The sequence below is a fragment of the Cupressus sempervirens genome, chromosome 5 (genome assembly GCF_028749045.1).
Source record: "Cupressus sempervirens isolate cs-2001-9-10 chromosome 5, ASM2874904v1, whole genome shotgun sequence".
NCBI classification, from domain to species: domain Eukaryota; kingdom Viridiplantae; phylum Streptophyta; class Pinopsida; order Cupressales; family Cupressaceae; genus Cupressus; species Cupressus sempervirens.
The window spans coordinates 953,356,206-953,377,196 of NC_143122.1; the positions used below are offsets into that span (position 1 = coordinate 953,356,206).

At 37.8% G+C, this 20,991-nt stretch overlaps 1 protein-coding gene across 3 annotated transcripts in view; it reads left to right on the plus strand.

The window, feature by feature from the left end:
- Window positions 1-20,991, plus strand: part of LOC149559119 (DUF21 domain-containing protein At2g14520-like) — a 267,823-nt gene that overhangs the window by 96,384 nt on the left and 150,448 nt on the right. For 2 of the 3 annotated variants that reach the window (XM_089833060.1, XM_089833062.1), the window contains 2 exons: window positions 17,689-17,828; window positions 17,935-18,022. In XM_089833060.1, coding sequence (XP_089689186.1) covers window positions 17,689-17,828; window positions 17,935-18,022 — 228 coding nt within the window. Of the gene's footprint in view, window positions 1-17,688; window positions 17,890-17,934; window positions 18,023-20,991 lie in introns of all 3 variants that reach the window. The other variant, XM_089833061.1, reaches the window with a different exon arrangement.

A 20,991-nucleotide genomic window follows, 5' to 3' on the forward strand; every position in this document is an offset into this window, starting at 1 on the left:
ACTGTCCTTAATTTGCAGCTGCTGCCCAAACTAGCAGGGCCGTACCAGGCCGTACTTGTACGGCTGCTAGATAAAAATAATACCAGGGTTTTGGGACCCCCAAATGCAAGGAAAATGGGCGCCTAGGGTTAGGTAGTAACCCTGTAAAACCATAAAAAATAACTCCAAGGGGTTGAGGAGATATGAGCAATTATGTGGTTCCGAACCCTGCTTTGCCAATTCTGAAAAAATGCACCTATTCTATCTTCAAACTCTTGTCAAATGCTTCTCCAATGATAGGGCAAATCTGAAATCCTTTTTCCAACCAAAAACAAACCCTAACAACGAATTCTCAATAAGCTCTAATGAGATGGCTGAATACCAACTCCAATTATGCTACAATTCAGGTGATATTTCACACCCTCAAAGTCGCCAATCCAAGGGAGTGATTCGTTCCCAAAGATCGAACAATAATTTGCAGATCCAAAGTCTACAAATGTCTTCACAATGAAGAAGTAGAAGAGTTCTCAAATCCAAGCATGTCCAAATGAGAGGCCCAGCCCTCTATTTATTCACTTTTCTAAGAAGTTGCTAGAACTTCTAGAAACATCCTTTATAAATTCTCATTATAATGCACTTTTTATAATAAAGTAATTTTATAAAATAAAAAGTGCAACTCAACTTAAAATTATAACATGTAGGCCCCAATATCACATAATGATAAAATATAACCTCTTAACACTTCTTCAAGAGCAAGATATGACCATCTGATCCGCAGAATTGACTCTCTTTCCACACCATTTGCCTACGAGAGTCTGGAATAGGCAAATCCATGATCAATGCCATGTCGAACTAAAGAGGGGACATTACAGTCCGCCCCTCTTGAAATTGCTTGGCCTCAAGCAATCTCAACGCCGGGTGCTGCAAAATAGCCTCCCCCTCCCAAGTAGCATCCTCAACAGGTAAATCTTTCCACTTAACCAAGTATTCTCTGATCACCCTTCTACGAAGCTGCTTTTCTCTGCTCTCCAAGATGGATTCTGGTACTAAAATCAATTTTCCCTCATCGTCTAAAGGAGGTAATACTGCAGAAGGCACCACATTCTGACCCAACGCCTTCTTGAGGCGTGACACATGAAACACATTGTGCACTCTGCTGTCTGCGGGAAGCTCCAAATCATAAGCCACTTCACCAACTCGCCTGATAATCCTGAATGGTCCATAATAGCGTGGCTTAAGTTTCTCTGCACCACTCTTCTTAAGAGTAGATTGCCTGTATGGCTGCAACATGAGGTAAACCATATCATCTACCTCAAAACTACGCTCAGTTCTCTTCTGGTCTGCATACTGCTTCTGCTGGTTCTGAGCTCTTGCAATATTGTCTTTGAGGGTAGTAACTATATCCTTACTCTCCTGTAATAATTCACCTGCACTGGGTACCCGGCTGTCGCTCAACAAAAAATCCAAGAAACTAGGTGCTTCATAATCGTAAAATGCCATGAAGGGTGTCATCTGTATAGTCATATGATATGTAGTATTGTAACAATACTCGCAGAGATATATCCATCTGACCCAAGCTCGCTGCTGAGCTGCCACATAATTCCTTAAATACCCTTCCACCCATTTGTTCACAATTTCTATCTGACCATCGGTTTGTGGGTGATAGCTAGTGCTGGGTGTAAGCTCCGTGCCACATAACCGGAATACCTCCTGCCAAAAGTGACTCATGAAACGGCTATCCCTATCACTCACAATGTTCTGAGGCAAGCCGTGCAATCTGAAAACCTCCCGAAAGAAAACCTCTGCCACCTGAGCTGCTGAGTGTGTAGTGGTGATAGGAAAGAAATGAGCATATTTCGTTAATCTATCTACCACCACATAAATACAATCTCGTCCTTGTACCTTGGGCAAACCTGTGATAAAGTCCATGGAGATGCACTCCCACTTCTTGTCGGGAATCGGAAGTGGCTGTAGGAGCCTTGCCGAATAGCTGTGTTCTTGTTTGTTTTGCTGGCAAACAAGACACTCTCGAACATACTGCAAAACATCAGCTTTCAGCCCCTTCCAAGTGAACCGCTCTCGAACTGACTTGTACGTCTTGAAGTACCCGGGATGGCCTGCTGTCGGTGAGTCGTGAAGTGCTCTCATAATCAGTTGCTTAACCTTCGATCCTGGGACTAGGTAAATCCTGTTCTTGTAAATGATCAAATCATCTACAAGTGTGTATCTGGTATCAATCACTGTTCCCTCTACTATATCGGAGGCCCATGTATCCCTGGCATACTCTGCTATAATCAAGTGTCGCCAATCCTCTGATATCTGAACCATAAGAGTGAGGTGTGGCCTTCGAGATAGAGCATCTGCAACAACATTCTGAGTTCCCTTGACATATGAAATGTCAAAATCATATGCCTGCAACTTACTTACCCACTTTTGTTGGCGATCATTCAGGTCCTGCTGTCCCAAGAAATGCCTCAGACTGTTATGATCAGTTTTAATACAAAACTTGCTACCCACAAGATATTGTCTGAATTTGGCCAAAGCATGCATGATGGCCAACATCTCCTTATCATATATACTGAATGAACGCTCAGGGCCTCTGAGCTTCCTGCTCTCATAAGCTATGGGGTGCTTATTCTGCATAAGTACAGCACCCACTCCCTCTCCAGATGCATCACATTGAAGCTCAAATGGCTTCGTGAAATCAGGTAATGCTAGAACTGGGCACGTAGTCATTATCTCCTTAAATCTCATAAAACAGTCCTGTGCCTTCTGAGTCCACACAAATTCCCCTTTTTTCAGTAAATCTGTCATGGGAGCTGCATGTCGTGAGTAGCTACTGACAAACCTGCGATAAAAACCACATAAACCAAGGAACCCCCTCAACTGTGTAAGGTTCTCTGGTGGAGGCCAATCAACAATAGCGCGAATCTTTTCAGGATCCATCCGCACTCCCTCTGCACTAATGATGTGTCCTAAATATAACAGCTCGGTCATCCCTAAGTCACATTTGGACTCCTTTGCATACAAGGACTCCTTCTGTAGAATGCTCAACACCGTCTCCAAATGCTCTAGATGCTCCTGCCATGATCGGCTATAGATCAAAATGTCATCAAAAAACACCAGCACGAATTTCCTCAACTGATGGTGGAAAACTCTGTTCATAGTGGACTGGAAAGTGGCAGGTGCATTGGTCAGGCCGAAAGGCATGACTACAAACTCAAAGTGCCCACAATGAAATCTGAAAGCAGTTTTCTCAATATCCTGTTCACGGACTCTGATCTGGTGATATCCTGATCTCAAATCAATTTTTGTGAAATAACAGGCCCCATGCAATTCATCTATCAACTCATCAACGCGAGGAATAGGATACCTGTTCTTAATGGTTCTCTTATTTAATGCCCTGTAATCAATACACATCCGAAGCGTTCCATCCTTCTTTTTTACCAAAACAACAGAAGATGCAAAAGGTGACTTACTGGGTCGGATGTGCCCCATCGCTAGCAACTCCTCAATGGTCCTTTCGATCTCATCCTTGAGTCGCTTTGGATGTCGATATGGTGTGATCATGATAGGTTTAGCACCTTCCTCCAGCTCAATAATATACTCAATGCCTCTGTCCGGTGGCCTGCCTGATGGAATCTCACTGAATACCTTTTCGTACTTAATCCTCAACTTCTGAATATCAGGATGATATTCTGCCTTATGTTGCTCCTTCTGTGTAGGTATCAAAGTACAAACTGCTGCCCACTCTATATCATTATGCCTAGTTAATCTCTCCAGCCGCCTAAATGAGATAGTCCTGATGTCTCCATTACGGATAGCCTTTAGCACATGAGTCCTACCATTCATTTCGAATTGTATCTCCATATCCTCTAATCTCAGGGTAACCACCTTCAATGAATGTAGCCACTGCATTCCAAGTACTATGTCCATGTCACCCATGTTGACCACATGATAGTCCGCCTTAAACTCATAGTTGTTCAAGCGCAAAGGTAAGTCTCGTACCATCCTGTCACAACGAAGAGTGTATCCATCAGCTACCTTGACTCTTAGTCCCTCGAACTCCTCAGTAATGACTCTACGCTTCTCTACGAATAGTGCATCAATGAAATTATGCGTGGCACCTGTGTCCAACAATGTAATAACCTTCTGTCCAGCCAAGACCCCCCGAAGTCTGAAAGATCCCTCTCTCTGGATACTAGACAGTCGTGCTTCCTGTAAATGTAGCTCTGTTTCCTGCTTTTGCCCTGCACTGTCTATCTCCTGCTCTCCCTCTGCTTCATCAGGATCATCATGATGTTCTGAACCATCTGAATCTGAGCCTTCGTAATAAGCCCACATTGCCCGGTTGGCCTTCCCTTTTGGTCTCATAGGACAGTCATGGCCGTACTCATACGGGCCTTTGCAATAGAAGCATAGCTTCTTCCTACGCAAGTCGTTAAGTGTCTCCTTGTCCAGCCTCTTACTTTCTTCCTTAGGTAGCTCTGCCTCTCTATGAAAGGGTTTCCTGTCCTTATCTTTTCCTGAAGGGAAACTCTTTGCCTGAAATTTATTTTTAGAAGCTGAAGAGGAATCCATGTCACGAGCTTTCTTAATGGCTTCCTGCAAAGTGGGAGGGTTGAGAGCTTTAATCCACCCTCTCAACGGATCAACTAACCCATCCATAAATAAAACCAATAGCCTTCGTTCAGATACATTTGTTACTAACACTGCAAGTTTCTGAAACTCTGAAATGTATGTTTCCAATGATCCCCACTGTTTAAGCTGGGCTAATTCCTTGAAATGGAGTTCTGGATCTTTCTTATCAAAACGTTCGATTAGTCTCTCCGTAAACTCCACATATGAAGTAATGTGTGCATGACCCATAGTGACCATACCATGATGCCACCACTCGTGTGCTAACCCATCCAAGTGAATTGCTGCATACTTAATAGCTTCTTCCTCGGACATAGGGTTCAATTGAAAGTATGTGTCAAGCTTTTGAACCCAAGCTCTTGCTGTAGACTTCCCCGAGCCATCATAATATGGTAACTGTAGTTTTCCTACTTTCTTTCGTAGCTCATAGCTCTGAGTCCTGTCTTGTCCACGGGGCATATGCTTCATCGGCACATCCATATACTCTCTAAAGGTGATTGCAGCTGTAAAATCTGGACCTCCTGCTTCCCAATCTCTCCTCAGCTGATCCTGTATGTCAGTGATTTGGGGTTCTGGTACCGGCTGCTCTGGAGCTCTAGGAAGGAACGTAGGAATCATAGGCCTCGAACTCACTGTCCTAGCTTGCTGGGGGGCATGACCGAAATTGTTCCCAATTTGTTCGCCTTCATTATGTATCTCATCCTGATTATTCCCATTCTGATTGTGACCATTCTGATTATTTCCTCCACCTATGTTAGCGTTCAACCCCATTTGTCGAGCCATCATCTGCATCATAAGCTCCATTCTCTGGTTCTGTTCCTGTGCTCTCTGTTCTGCTAATCGCTATCCCTGTGCCAAAGTGTCTAATAACTGTAAAAATCTTTCCTCTCGCTGATCTGGACCAAGATTCCCACCTCTATCCATATTGTAGTCGTAGTCTTGATCAAAAAATACCTCCCCTGTGTCTGTATGACTGGATTCTATGTCCACCTGGATAGATGAGCTAGACTGTTCGCTCTGCAGGTCTGAAATCCTATCTTGTCTTGCTTTGGTATTGCGGAAATTATAAGGCCTCTATCGCATGCTCTGATTTTAGTGTTTTGACATTTCGTCAAACACTTCCCCAGCTGTTCCAAATTCCCTACAGGATGGCAGGACTTTGGCTCTGATACCACTGTAATGACCCTTCTTATAAAGGCCACTGAAACCCTCAAACTGAACTTAGGAATTTTGTCAAACAGTTGGCATGTAATGAATAATAACAGTAACAATATTCAGAATATGGCAATTTCAGATTTGATACTTTCAGAATATAATCGCAGAATTACAATATATATTTAAAGCCTTTGAACGATATTTCAATTACAATGCAATAAATTCTGAAATTGTTTTATTACCAATTCTGGACTGATTATTACAATGACTGTATGACAGCAAATTTACCCAAAAATTGACATATGTTTCAGAATGCAAGAACCTGGTTTGAAGAACTATGGAAGAACACCACGTTCTGATGCAAATTGTTGATGAAGACCTCCAACCGCACCCCCAAACTGTCCTTAATTTGCAGCTGCTGCCCAAACTAGCAGGGCCGTACCAAGCCGTACCTGTACGGCTGCTAGATAAAAATAATACCAGGGTTTTGGGACCCCCAAATGCAAGGAAAATGGGCGCCTAGGGTTAGGTAGTAACCCTGTAAAACCATAAAAAATAACTCCAAGGGGTTGAGGAGATATGAGCAATTATGTGGTTCCGAACCCTGCTTTGCCAATTCTGAAAAAATGCACCTATTCTGTCTTCAAACTCTTGTCAAATGCTTCTCCAATGATAGGGCAAATCTGAAATCCTTTTTCCAACCAAAAACAAACCCTAACAACGAATTCTCAATAAGCTCCAATGAGATGGCTGAATACCAACTCCAATTATGCAACAATTCAGGTGATATTTCACACCCTCAAAGTCGCCAATCCAAGGGAGTGATTCGTTCCCAAAGATCGAACAATAATTTGCAGATCCAAAGTCTACAAATGTCTTCACAATGAAGAAGTAGAAGAGTTCTCAAATCCAAGCATGTCCAAATGAGAGGCCCAGCCCTCTATTTATTCACTTTTCTAAGAAGTTGCTAGAACTTCTAGAAACATCCTTTATAAATTCTCATTATAATGCACTTTTTATAATAAAGTAATTTTATAAAATAAAAAGTGCAACTCAACTTAAAATTATAACATGTAGGCCCCAATATCACATAATGATAAAATATAACCTCTTAACACTTCTTCAAGAGCAAGATATGACCATCTAATCCGCAGAATTGACTCTCTTTCCACACCATTTGCCTACGAGAGTCTGGAATAGGCAAATCCATGATCAATGCCATGTCGAACTAAAGAGGGGACATTACAATCAAACAACCAATATTACAAAGGTCTACCAATTTCTCAATAGACCCCAAATCGAGTATGTTCGAAATAGTGCCAAAAACTTCACAACTTCACATATCATTAATAAATTTGAAAATGGACATTTTTACAGAAATTTCAGCAGCATAACGGCCTACAAAATGACATTTCCAGATCTATATAGCATTTACACAACAGCTCCCAAATGTAGGACAAAAACCATGCTCACGGGCTCCCGAAATTAACACAAAAATGCTCGGAAACACCACAAAAACACTAATAATCTATTTCAGAAGTTTAACCACGTCCCAATACATATATTCAGCTGTATTTTAACATCCTAAAGTCTGAAATATAGCAACAACCCAAACTGATATGAAATACTCAACCTGAAACACCAAACTCTTACAAAAACACACTCGAAAACCCACAAATCTACACTGTTCAGCTCAAAGGCAAACTCTGCATGAGCATGCACATGGAATGGCTTCAAACTCCCGTCTTTAGCCTTCCTGGAAACCTACAAACTCCCGTTCTTGGGTCTCTTTCTTCATAGGTTTGGCAGCCTTTGAAGAACAACAAAGCAATGCGCAAAAATCAAGTTCTCGAATGAGCCCAAAATGCCTCCAAACCCCTTAAAAGAGGGCATAACCCTAACTCACGTCCAAGAGGGGTTAATAAAATATAATTTAATAATAATTTTTATTTATTAGTCCATTGGTTTCCAAAGATTAGCCCCTTTTTCCGAAACTTCACCTTTTTGGAGCCTACCTGCCTTAGCAAAGTTTATTATTTTTATTTATTTGAAAAGGGGACATGACAGTAAGTTATGACTTAAAGTGGCCCCAATAAATAATTAATTGCAATTGAATTTCACTTCGGTATTTTTGCTTCTTATATTTAATTTTCACATTATTAATTCCTTGGCTCCATATTGGGGACATTGCAATGTTGTACATAATAATAGGGTAGTTACTTTTTGTGTCTGTAACTTATATTGAGTTAGCTACCTTATCAAGCATGACAAATGCATGTTGTTACATAATTGTAATAAGCATTCAATGCTTGTGTGTACATAGCAATGTAAATTATATATTATTGATTTGTAAATTTTAAGGACATTTCTTAACTACTTCTCAAACTATAGATTTGTTAGTCCTCTATTGTGGCAGCAAGATGACAATTATTCAAGCAAATGAAATTGAAGACAAGAGACAATAAGTGGATTCAACACCATAAGAATGCGACTAATATACCATGGAGAAATCCCCGTGTAAAAAATTGAGCTAAATGTGAGCATACATTCATGTAGTGCTAAAATATTGCTTACAAAGAATGATTCAGCAACTTCTTCGCTTCCTACATGGATCCAACAAAATCTCTACCTCCCCAAGAAACAATCAAAGACCCCCAAATGAACTCGTTTTCTCTTAAACTGATGAACATACACTTGATGGGAGAGGGTGATGAATTGTTCTAAGAAAAGCTTTTACTTGTTCAAAATTAACAACCACAATAATAGCAAACACTCAAGATTTGTAGAGACCCTCTTGAGGGGAAACTATGAAGGTCTGTTTGGATATTGTCCAAATCCAACAACAAAAATAAAATGTCTTGCATTATTTGTAGTTACCAACACACTAGACATTGATGTAGAGCCCATAGTGGAAACTTGATGATTTCCTCTTCAATCTTTCAACTTAGGGTCATATCCTTTTCTTCCTTGATCATTTCTCATCTATTCTAGATGTTTTCCCAACCTTCTAAGCTTCATCAATTAGATGAAACAATATCTCACTCAAAACATTCTTCTTAACCCCTCATTTCTAGGGTCACTACGATGACATTCTTCCAAAAGCCTCCCAATATGTGGATGGGGTGAAACCCTTTGGTTTTCTATCTATGTAGGGTTCAAACAAAGTGTTTCAAAACTTAGATTGAATTGATGAATTCATTCAAGGTTACTTCCTTCATTGAGGTCTAGTTTCTCTACTAGCCCTATCCAACAATTTTTCTCCACTTATCTCTCCTTTCTTCCAAAGGGCTTGGCAAACAAAAGACACTTTCGAGTACCCTTTTGGGACTTATAAAAGATCCCCAAATGCCAGTTTTTGACTCTGCAAGTATGTTTCCCAACCCTTACTACTAGACCTGGCCTAATTAGGCTATTTAGGTCACTTTAACAAAGGTAGTGCTTGAATTTCTTCTCCTTTTGGAAAACCAAACATTCCAACATGTCTTCAAATTGCTCAAACCCTTATGTTCTAGGTTTTGAGGCTAGATTCCACCTCAATGTTCATTTACTCCAATAATTGCATCAATCCTACAGGCGGTCACATAGAGATGCCTGCCTAGGGATCAAAAGATCTCTTTAGGGTCTTGTGAATTTCTAATATTTCTTTTGAATCCTTTGAGGCATTGCCCAAACTAGCATCATTCCAATGGCCGTGAAGATCCTATGGTTAGATTGATAGTTTGAGCACGTTTCTATCAAATCCTTATCAGATGAGGGTTTCAAACCCCTTATTACCAAATCTACAATATCTTACAAACCTGATCAACTCAGAACCCCAAATCATGTGCAAATGAAAGTTATTCACTCCTTTGCATGCTCCAAATGATCTTATACACATGTTATAAGGACTCCAAGTATGGATTGATCAGACAACAAAGTTGCAGGAAAATCAAAGATCCTTTTATTACATCAACACCAAAATATTGTAAAACATTCACTTCACCCATCATTTTGATTGTGAGGGTCTTAATATAGTCATCCTAATAGTCTTCAAGCATTTTAAAAATAATCTGACCGTTTGGGAGAGATTTGTTTGCATAATGTAAAAGTTGAAAATTTTGTTGTAGAGCAACTTTTGCAACATTGTAATTTTTCTTGCATGTGGTGTAACATTTTGATATTTGACCTCCTACCCATTATTCCTCTTGGGAAATGATTATGAATTGATAATAAACTATGCATAGACCCATATGACCCCTTGTAATTATTTTGACATTTGACCTCCTACCCCATAAACAATTGGCCAATTAGAAGACAAAGTACAGAGACTCTCAACAATAGGCTCATGTAGTAGAGCATTTTGAGGAGGAATTTTCTTTTTGTGTGTTCATGGCCAAATGATTTGAAAGTTTTGTTTTTCTGTCAGGGTTGTTAGTAAGATGTATTGGGAGGTTGGTGCCTCCCTGCTTTCTAAGTGAAGGTACTGTTCAGCATAGACCGATGGATTTGTGACATTTTCTTAACTGCCTCTTGTGGATCCTTGTCTTTGGCTGTTGTGACATTCATTGAAAGCTCGAACTTCTGGTGTAACGGCAACAATGATTCCAACAAGTAGTATCAAAGCACTGGGTTATGGGTTCAAATCCCTCGGGTCATGCTAAGGGGGGGATTGTTGGGAGGTTGGTTCCTCCATCCCCTCTAGGTGAAGGTACTATTCAGCATAGACTGATGGATTTGTGACATTTGCTTAACTACCTGCCGTGGATCCTTGTCTTTGGCTGTTGTGACGTTCATTGAAAGCTCGAGCTTTTGGTGTAACGACAACAGTGATTCTAACTATTAAAGTTGTAGCTTCAGTCGAATTGATTCAATCTGATATACATTATTTTTATTGGTAATCATCATTTCTTATATATACTTATCCATGTTAATAATATATATTGCTCTATATATATATATATATATATATATATATATATATATATATATATTATTGTATATACTATACATATATATTATTGTATATAATATATAAATGTCTATTATTATATTATTATAGTATATAATATATATATTATATTTTATATATTGTTATACATATATTATTTATGTTAATATAATATTATTTAAATGATGATTAGACCATAGAGATCCAAATCTGCATTTGGACACATCAATTACAATGGCAATGTTAGTACATTTGCAGAAAATGATCCATGTTACTTAACATGGTATTAGAGCAAAATCTGCAAATGCAAGAGGACGTATTTTCCAAAAAATTAGTGACTTGACATAGAATACTCTTCAAGTGGTGGGTGCGTATTAGGACAAGTATTCACCTCTAGCGAGTGCTAGAACAACGATAAAACTCAAAGTATGAACAACAATTATTATAAAAGTCTCAAGCAACATAAAACTATGATTATAATGGGAAGTCTAGTCCAAAGGCGACACCTAAAATAATTGCAAAAAATAAGAAGCGCAGTTTAGTTTTGAAGGATATAATGAATATAGAGCTCGATGGAAGATATAAAACAATATATTGAAGCAAATGTTTCAATTGGAGTATGAAGCAAAGAACTGACCAAAATAAAAATATTGATATGTTGGATCATCTTTCAAATGATGCTATTGGATATTTATGTGATTGGTTATCCAGCAAGATGTTTGAATATTTGGAATAGAAACGTTCAAAATTGAATGTGAAAGAACACAAGCTTCATAAAATAAAAGTCTAAGCTGGGTAAACATGTATGGGCCGTTCCATGCAGGACATTTGACAAAAATATGGAAATTCTGCAATGTAATCGATTATGGGGAGAAGCATTCATGAAACATCTTTGCCGAAGAGGAATAATTGAAGAAAGATAATACATTTGTAGCCCTAACAATGAATAATTGCACATCGTTGGTGGCCAATCTCAAAAGTCATTGGTATACAGAGTCATATTTAGATCCTTTAGTTTCGTAGAGAGAATGGCTCCAAGGAAGACGTTTGTTTCAAATAAGCCTCATTATCTACTTAAGAGATGTGATACACTAAATATCAGTACACAAAATCATGGTTAACACATGGAGGAGAATACAATTCTCAGCCCTTTATTATATATATAATAAAAGAGTTACATGATACGCACATAGTTAACCTACACTCCCAATGCCACAGAGTCATCGAATAAGAATTAGGACCACTCCATTAATAGCCAAGAGCATTATAATTATCACTGATCATTCAAATTATAATACACCTTAATAAATTTTGAGGGAACAAGCAAGTACTATATTATATTCATCAAATTATTGGAGGTTCAACGTGAATGTTGGTAAGTGAAGTATGGAAGTGTTAATGCCAGTTAATAGAGATTGTAAATCAACTTCAGTAAATTTGACAACAATTTCATCAAGCAGCGTATTGGGAAGATGATAAGATTACTACGACTGCAAGAAAAATCCAATAGGACGAAAAATCTCTATATATGAGTGGTGAGGAGTCAAGTGGGTGGTTGGTCAAGTATAAATAAAATAAAATAATTAAAGTTGTCAAAGATGTAGAAGTCAGGTTAGCAATAGAATTCAAGCCAAGCGTTCATAAGCCTGCTAAGGAAGATATATAATTTTTGAGAAAATAATGTTGGGATTTAAGGCATGATGAATAAGTAATTAATGCGATTTATACATGTGTTCAATATTAAGGAGAATTTATACAAAATCAATAATTAGTAAGTAGATGAGGGAATTCAAAGCTTTTCAAAATATTGTAGATGAAGTCAAATAACTCATTAGTGTTGAATTTCTCTCATTCTGTGTGATATGGGGCCATAAGAAATGTATTCCATAAAGAATAGGAATGGGATAAAATATACAGAGATTCCATATAATATAATAATAAAAATGACGAGGAATAAATATGTATAGATACATAAGGATTATATGATGGAGAAAATAAGAAAAACTTGAGGCATTTATAGAAATCTTGTGAGAGAGGAGAGTCTAAGATCAAGGCTGAGAAGACTATCATATAGGTTAGTCAATACAATCTAGAAACTAGAAATAAATGAAATGTTCAAAAATTAAAGGGTACAAATTTATTATGAAGTGTTGATCTTTGAAAAAAGAATTATAAGCGCAATATTTAAAATGAGTTGGAAAGTAATGCTTGATGAGAAGCCTTGTCTAGTGAGAGGAATGTCGGAGGAAGAGTCAGATGAGAATCTTTTTGTATAGAAAGTTAGTGGTGGAAATCCAAGGTTGGACCTACTATAAGGTTAAATACGGGTGGCGAATTATGTACCTTTGAAATAAAGATTGGTATTATGGAGTGTTAAGAGAACAAAGAAGAATTATTAGATGACAAGGATATGGATTATGAAATAGAACAAAGCAAGAACACACAGATCATTTCAAGAGGATAGAATATGAATATAATTATGGATATTCATCTAGAAGTGGAAGTGGTACTCTTTTCAAAGTTGTTGAACTATACTACTTGATGGTTCAAATTAATAATGATGAAGCATGCGGGAATTCTACATTGGGGGTGGGGGGGAGGGGGTGGCGGTGGGTGAATGATTACCTTAACCAATTTTTCATTCCCCATTGGAGGCATTTTTTGATTTAATGCATATGAATCTTCATTGGAGAAATTATTATAAAGGATCTTGATGTACAGAAGTATTTATTATCTATAAGTATTACATTTATCTATTCCTTATAGTCTCTCTTATATTTCTATATGTACTATATGAACTATTTCCCTTGATCTTTTCCTTTGTATCTAAAGATGATCTTGCAGGAAAAGAAGAATGGTACATTAGGCATATTTTATAGACTAAATCTTATGAAGTAGCTCCAAAGAAGTTGTGATGATCAAGTTGAATAAAGTGAGGCTCTTAAAGAAAATATCCGTGATGATCGAGATTATGAGTATCCTTCTATATTAAGAGGGAGTTTGACACTTCTTCAAAGGCAACATTGGAGCTCAAAAGATTAATAATCAGAGTCTAAAAATACACGTGTCTGACTGCATGATTTTGATGGGTCTACTCTTGTGTGCATCATGAGCAAGTATTGACTTATCACTAAAAAAAATCAAAAGATTGATATAAGATTCAGAGTGAGTTTGACAGGTATCCTCGGGTGAAGAGAGTTTTTGACAAAGTAACTATAGGACATGACTTCCCAGGATCATTGTTCAGAAGGAGAAATTTTGAGATGCAATCCTTTGTGGATGATATCTTCTCTATGAGATGCAATTTTGACAAAGTAACTATAGGACATGACTTCCCAGGATCATTGTTCAGAAGGAGAAATTTTAAGATGCAATCCTTTGTGGATGATATCTTCTCTATGAGGAGAAGTGTAATAACCCCAACTGGTTATAGCTTCGAGAAATACCAAATTCTTCTTTAATTCAGTTGTTTGAAATTTCGTCAAACACTTTGCAAGCAAGCTCCAATACCACTATAATAACCCAAATCGGTTATAACTTTGTCAAACACCAATTCCTTCTCTAGTTTAGTTGTATGACATTTCGTCAAACACTTTGCAAGCAAGCTCTAATACCACTATAATATCCCTTGTCAATTCGAACCTCAACTTGCTGATTTGCAGGTCAAGGAAAATTGTCAAACACTGAATCTGAGTTTCAAATTGATTATGCTTGCTTGAAATGATATCAAAGGGAATCTAAAAGCCTGTAATTGATTACTACTATATCTAAGAAAATAACTAAATGCATATGCAATTCTCTTTTGGCTTTTGAAATGCATATAGATGAATTCTAAATGAAAAATGTGCACTTACAGCCAATTGGTATTTTGTCAAACACTTGACATGCATAATATTATGTCAATCATGGAAGATATAAATATGCACATTACATCAAATATATAGACTTACAACTTATCACTCCTTTAGTGAGATATTTTCTATTTCAATGCTTAACATAATATTCCAAGGCTCTTGGCTTTGCAACCCTAAAAAAAAACTGAGTAGAAATAACATTATAAATATGATATAAAATGTGCATCTATAGTTACTTATGACAGCCACCTTTACAATGCCAAATGACCAATTTAAATGATGCAAATTGATTGTAGAACCTAATATACAAATCACCCAATGAAGAAGATGAAATTGCAATCATAATCAAGCCAAGCACTGTAGCACAGGTACTGTTCACGACACTATAGCAGGCAGCAATAAATGTATTCTCCAATTTAAGAACAAATAGAACTCCAGAATGAAGCTCTCCTGAATGCCAAATTCAGTGGATATTTCACCACCTCAAATGGTAGCAACACTGAAGAATTGACGCTCTCCAATGCCTAACTGAAATTGGAAACCTTTAGTTTCTTCTCTCAAGTTTATATCAAATGCAATTGACAATAATCAGATGTTTAACAATGAAACTCTTGCTTCTATTTATTCTTTTCCTTCACCCTTCTAGAAGGAAATAAAATATTATTTAATTTCACTCTCTAGAAGCTTCCCCCTTTCCAAGGCAATAATTAGTTGTACTTCTAGAAAATGCACTCTCTAGAAGCTTCCGCCTTTCCAATACAATAATTAGCTGTGCTTCTAGAAAATTAAATTAATTAAATATAACGTTACTTTCTAATTTTAATTTATTTAATGACTTTATAAGAAATTAATTTAATCAATTTCTCCTTATTTCTCCACTTAGCCTTCGGAGAATGTAAAGGTTAAGAACTTCATTGAGATGCTAAAAGGATGGGGACATTACAAGAAGTTCTAAGTGAAACTCTTTGTAATGTGCTCTCCTCTATGAGAGAGAAGTCTAAGGTGAAAACCCTTGTTCCACCCTCTAGTAGCAGCTACGGTGGTTCATGGTGGATATCATGTAAGTTACTACATGATGCTGTTATGATATGTAATGAAAGGTGACAACCTTTCATTGACATATATAAGCAAAAGGTAATCATTGTAAGATGATGATTTTATAAATGATAGACCTGTTATGATGATAGACTTCATTAAATTGTTGTCCCGGAGTGCTGGAAGTCATGATCATGAATGACAGAAGGCAACCATTGTAAGGTGGTGTTCTTATAAATGGTAGACTTGTTACCATGGTTCTTTGGGCCTGATTTTTCCAGACACTATGATAACCAACTCATCATGGTTCTTTGGGCCGGATCTTGTCAGACACCATGGCATGGTTACTATTATAGACCACACTTTAAGGTGGTGTTTAAGCTTATATTAAAGTAATGGAGTTTATTTCAATTGTATGTTATGAAAGGTGATGATATACTTGAGAGCATAATGTGTTCTATATCAATCCTCCCTAACTAAGAGGGAGTGTTAAAGTTGTAGCTTCAGTCGGATTGATTCAATTTGATATACATTGTTGTTATTGGTAATCATCATTTCATATATATGCTTATCCATGATAATAACATATATTATTGTTTATAATATATATATATATATATATATATATATATATATATATGGTTATACATATTATTATTATTCATGTTAATATAATATTATTTAAATGATGATTACACCATAGAGACATGAGCCATGTCTCCTCTCATATTTATATGAGATCCAAATGTGCATTTGGACACATCAATTACTATGGCCATGTTAGTACATTTGTAGAAAACGATCCATGTTACTTAACACCAATAAGATGACCATCAAGGAAGGGTAATAAAGTATTTAATATTATATTATTGGTCATTTAGTCGTAGTTAGTTTATTAGGAAATTTCTAAATAACATAGAAACATTCTTGTTAGCCTTTTAGAAAGTTTCTAGGTTTCTTCTCAGTTAGTCTGTATATAAGTAGACTACCTCTCCATTTTTTAATAACTCTTTTATGATACTGAATTTTTGTAACAAGAGGAGTTAATTGAACCATGGGAGGAAGATTTGAGTACTATACAACATTCAGAAGTAGAATTCTGTTGTAATTCATTCCATGGTCTTACCATTGTCTATGTAACCTAGTGGAACAAATGTTATTCCACTATTTTACAACTCATTGTATTTACAACATGGAATTATAATCCTGCAAAAGTGTAAATGCCACTACCAAGATGGGTTTTCTAGGAAAAATTTTGTGTGCTTCTCTTTCATTGTATTCTTTTGTTTCAAACAGTCATTTAATTTTAATATTTATAGCTCAGTCCATAGTTACTAAGATTTGGCAAAAACTTGTGATTTGTTTGTGCCTAGCCTTTGGGCTGTGCAGTTTTTTATTTTTTTAAGCTGGACAAAATAATTGATTTTATCTTGATTAAATATCCTATTCCAACTCTAATCTGAAACTAAATTTTTCCTAATTAATAGAAAATGACTATCATTTGTTATGCTAATTAATTCCCAAGGACTTTTTCTACTGTGGCTCATTCCATTAAATCATTGTTTCTTTATTCTTTATCTTTATAAGGACATATTGATGAGATTATTGACTAGTCTTGTATTTTATGAACTTCTCTTTCTCAACCATGACTTCAAGCTCTCCTGATGAATCCTGCCAATGCCAGTTTCTACAACAGTGGCAGCAAGAGGACATCATCACAACACCTCAATAGATGTCACAACAAAAAATCTTAGCCTTCAATATCTGTAGCAAGCAGTATTACCATTGATTGGTTTTCTTCCTCATACTTATTTCCATCTATAGGATTTTCATGTGTTTTGGAGCTCCCTTATTTTTTCCCTTTTTTGTAGTTATCTATTCTCTACCTTTTGTAATTGTTTTCTTGGAGTTCCAAAATATGTCTCCATGCCATTTTCAATAATTTACTTATTTGTAATAGGTTATGTATCTTTCTGTAAGTAATTCACGATCCATTCTTTCTAGTGTTGAAACATGTTGTGTAGATGAGATTTTATTAAGATATTGCTAGAACATTTTTTCTAAGAAATCTGAAATTACTACTGGACGTTATACATACAGGCTGGGAAAGGAGGAGAGTTAACACATGACGAGACAATGATAATCGGAGGAGCTTTGGAAATGACACAAAAAACTGCATTGCATGCCATGACTCCAATCTCTAAAGCTTTTTCTCTTGATGTGGACGCAAACCTTGATATGTATGTTGCGCAACACTATTGGTTTGTTTTTGCAGTAAATAATGGCATCCTTTTTGGAATGGTATGCTTCTCCCTTTTCTTCACTAAATGAATCATTCTCCTTCAGGCATATAATGAAATTAATAATGTCAAAAGGTCATAGTCGAGTTCCCATATACTCCAGCTCTCCAAGTAACATTATTGGCCTCATTTTGGTAAGTTTCTATTATGTTTCTACAAATTCAGACATTATGTGATGTTTTCCGTAAGTAGTAGTTCTCAACATACAGTTTAATTTCATTGTTTTTCATTTCTCAAAATCTTGTTAGCACTAGTATTGCGCTGCATTTTAGATATCGTTTGCATAGTATATCTTATGGATTTGGGAAACTAGATTTCTGATTATTTATATACTCATGAAAAACCATGTAAATTAGAAATCTAGTTTTGATGGATCATAATTTTATTTGTAACGACCAGAAAATGGCAATCGCCTTTTCATATTTGGGCCAAGCATTACATTCCATAAGTAATTACAGTCAAATTGGGCATGGTTAGTGTTATTATTTAATCAGCCTTATACATCGTAATAATGAACTGTTTTAAATGTACTATAGTTTTATAAAGTACTATGAATGAACTGCTTCATTTGAAAGCTGCAGAGTGTTTACCGCATAGATTAACTAAATTATCGCACAGACAATGAACACGAACAGCAACAGCAGTACTCCTTTTATTATTCACACATGCTGAGACATTACATTATGCTTGATAAGATAAGATAAGATGCTTTACAATGATCCCAGACGGGGTATAAATACTTCCTGCCGAACCTTCCCGAAGGGGTCCATTGGCTACATAACAATCCTAATCTACCCGTCGGCTACAAATCTTTACCGATGACATGAACCCATTAGCTACAAAATCTTTACCGACGACAACACCCTGTCGGCTACACAATATTTATAGACGACATCATCCCCCCCAAAAGAAAAAGTCGTCTTCGGACGACAATTACAAAATACTCGAGTCAAATTAACAAAAAAAATACATTAACTGGCTAAGTACAACAAGATAGATCTGTTTCTGTCACATCACTTTCACATTCGTCCTATGGCTGCAACAAACTAGTCTCCAACCCAAGATGCATCTGTAGCATTTTCTAACACAATACTATTTCCTTAGTCAAGCTGACCTTGATAGCCACCTGTGCCGCTTTCTCTGCTTCCAACTCTGGGTCCACTGAGCCAAGTGTCACTGAACTACCTTCAACTGGATGATCAGCTCCTCCCGAGCTCTCTACGCATCCACCAAGATAGCTTCACGTCCAAAATCTGCTCCAAGTGCCTCTGGTACACAGACACTCCATGCTCACAGTAGCTCCAGGTCTCATCAACTGGTCGCACTTCCCACGACTGATAATCGCAACGACTGGGGGTCTAGGGGGCAACGTCCCCAGCGGGGTCGAGGGGCAGTGCTTTCGAAGCCACACGAAACACCATTTTTGTGATTTTCTTCTAATCCAACACTCTTTCTGACAACCGCTTATGTTTTCTACTTGATTATGTACTTCTCTTCCCTTTGGCATCATGTGTTACTCGTTTCGAATTGGTTCAATTTGTCATCATTTTTTTTTTTTTGCCTCCTTCACTCCTGACTGCTTCCTTTTGCCTTCACTCCCATGTAACCAATTGCCAAACCACAAGCACACCTCCCACGCCAGATAACCTCGGGAGCAATCTTCAACTGCTAGAGCCATTAGCCGCTACAACTTAGCTTGCCGTCTACAAGTCTTGCCCTTCACAATATGCCGCCTTACGATCAAAGCTACAGACATGAGTCGTAGAGTGCTGATGGAGAGCTCATCCGGGCTCGAAGAGAATGCTGCAACCCGCTCAATGATCGCAAAAGAGAAAGATAACCATAATTTATATACTTGCACCCTGTTACGCTTGAGACGCCTTTGAAGTTCATAAAAAACTCTGATTGCATTCCACAACATGAAGATATGGCAGATGTGCAGAAGCTAAAGAGACCCCAAGCGACAGTTATCTTTGATTCAATCTGGTTTTATGGCTGGAAGCGATACGTTTCAATGTACAAGACCATCCCTTGAAGGCGTCCGCAGAGAAAGAATACAATAATGCCGCACAAAATGACAAAATCACAATTCAACTTGTGGGGCATGGCAGAATAGCATCCGCGGAAAGACAAGACACCTTGCGGGGTAAAAGGCCAAGGTCCGTGGAGCATAAGCAAGCCGTGGGGAATTAAGACAGTCTGTAGGAAGGCAACTCATTCGCAGGAGAGAAAGATCTGTGGCGAACACACCACCAGCATCCGTGGGGGAAATAATGAAACATCCATGTTGAACACACCACCAACATCCGCGGGGAAATAATGAAACATCCACGGAAGAATAAGGAAACATCCACGTGGAAGACTAGGAAAGACGCCGCGGAAGCAACTTGAACGGGAGCAGTAAACGTCTGCGGGGATAAGACACCCCTGGGCATCCGTAGGACCACCCGTGGGACATCTTGTCCGTGGGGCAGCAGTCCGTAGGGTGTGCCCACAGGCACACTTCACTTCGTTTCGATTTTTTCCCTTTTTTTTTTTTTACAACAAAAATACAACATACCTAGTTATCCCTCTAGACTTCGCCATTCTGCGACGGCGAGGGAGTTCGGACTTTGTCATTCCGTGACGTCGGAGGTATGTTTCTAACATGATACATCTTCAACTTTGACCCATTCACTGCCTGAGGCACTTCTTGCTCGTCCAAGGTCCACAATTTTATTGCTCCATTGTCACCTACCTCCCGGATCTGGTATGGCCCGACCCACCTGACCTTAAACTTCCCTGGTTTATTTCGTCCATCATACTTCAACACCAACTGCCCCAACTGAAATCTGTTCAGTTCCAAGTGCTTATCATGCCACGCTTTGCATCTGTTTTGTGTCACCTTCGTGGTCCATTGTGCTTGTGATCGTCACTCATCCAAATTATTTCCTTGCTGTCGGCACCCTTCAACTAATTTTATGGTGTGGTGTATTCTTTTCTTTTTGTGCGGTCCATTCACCATGTACCGGACGGTGGGATCTTTCCTTTTTCTGGGTTTGTACTGTATGTTCTTCCCCTTAGCTTCAACTGTAACCCTCTTTCCTTCTTCTGCTTCTCTGTA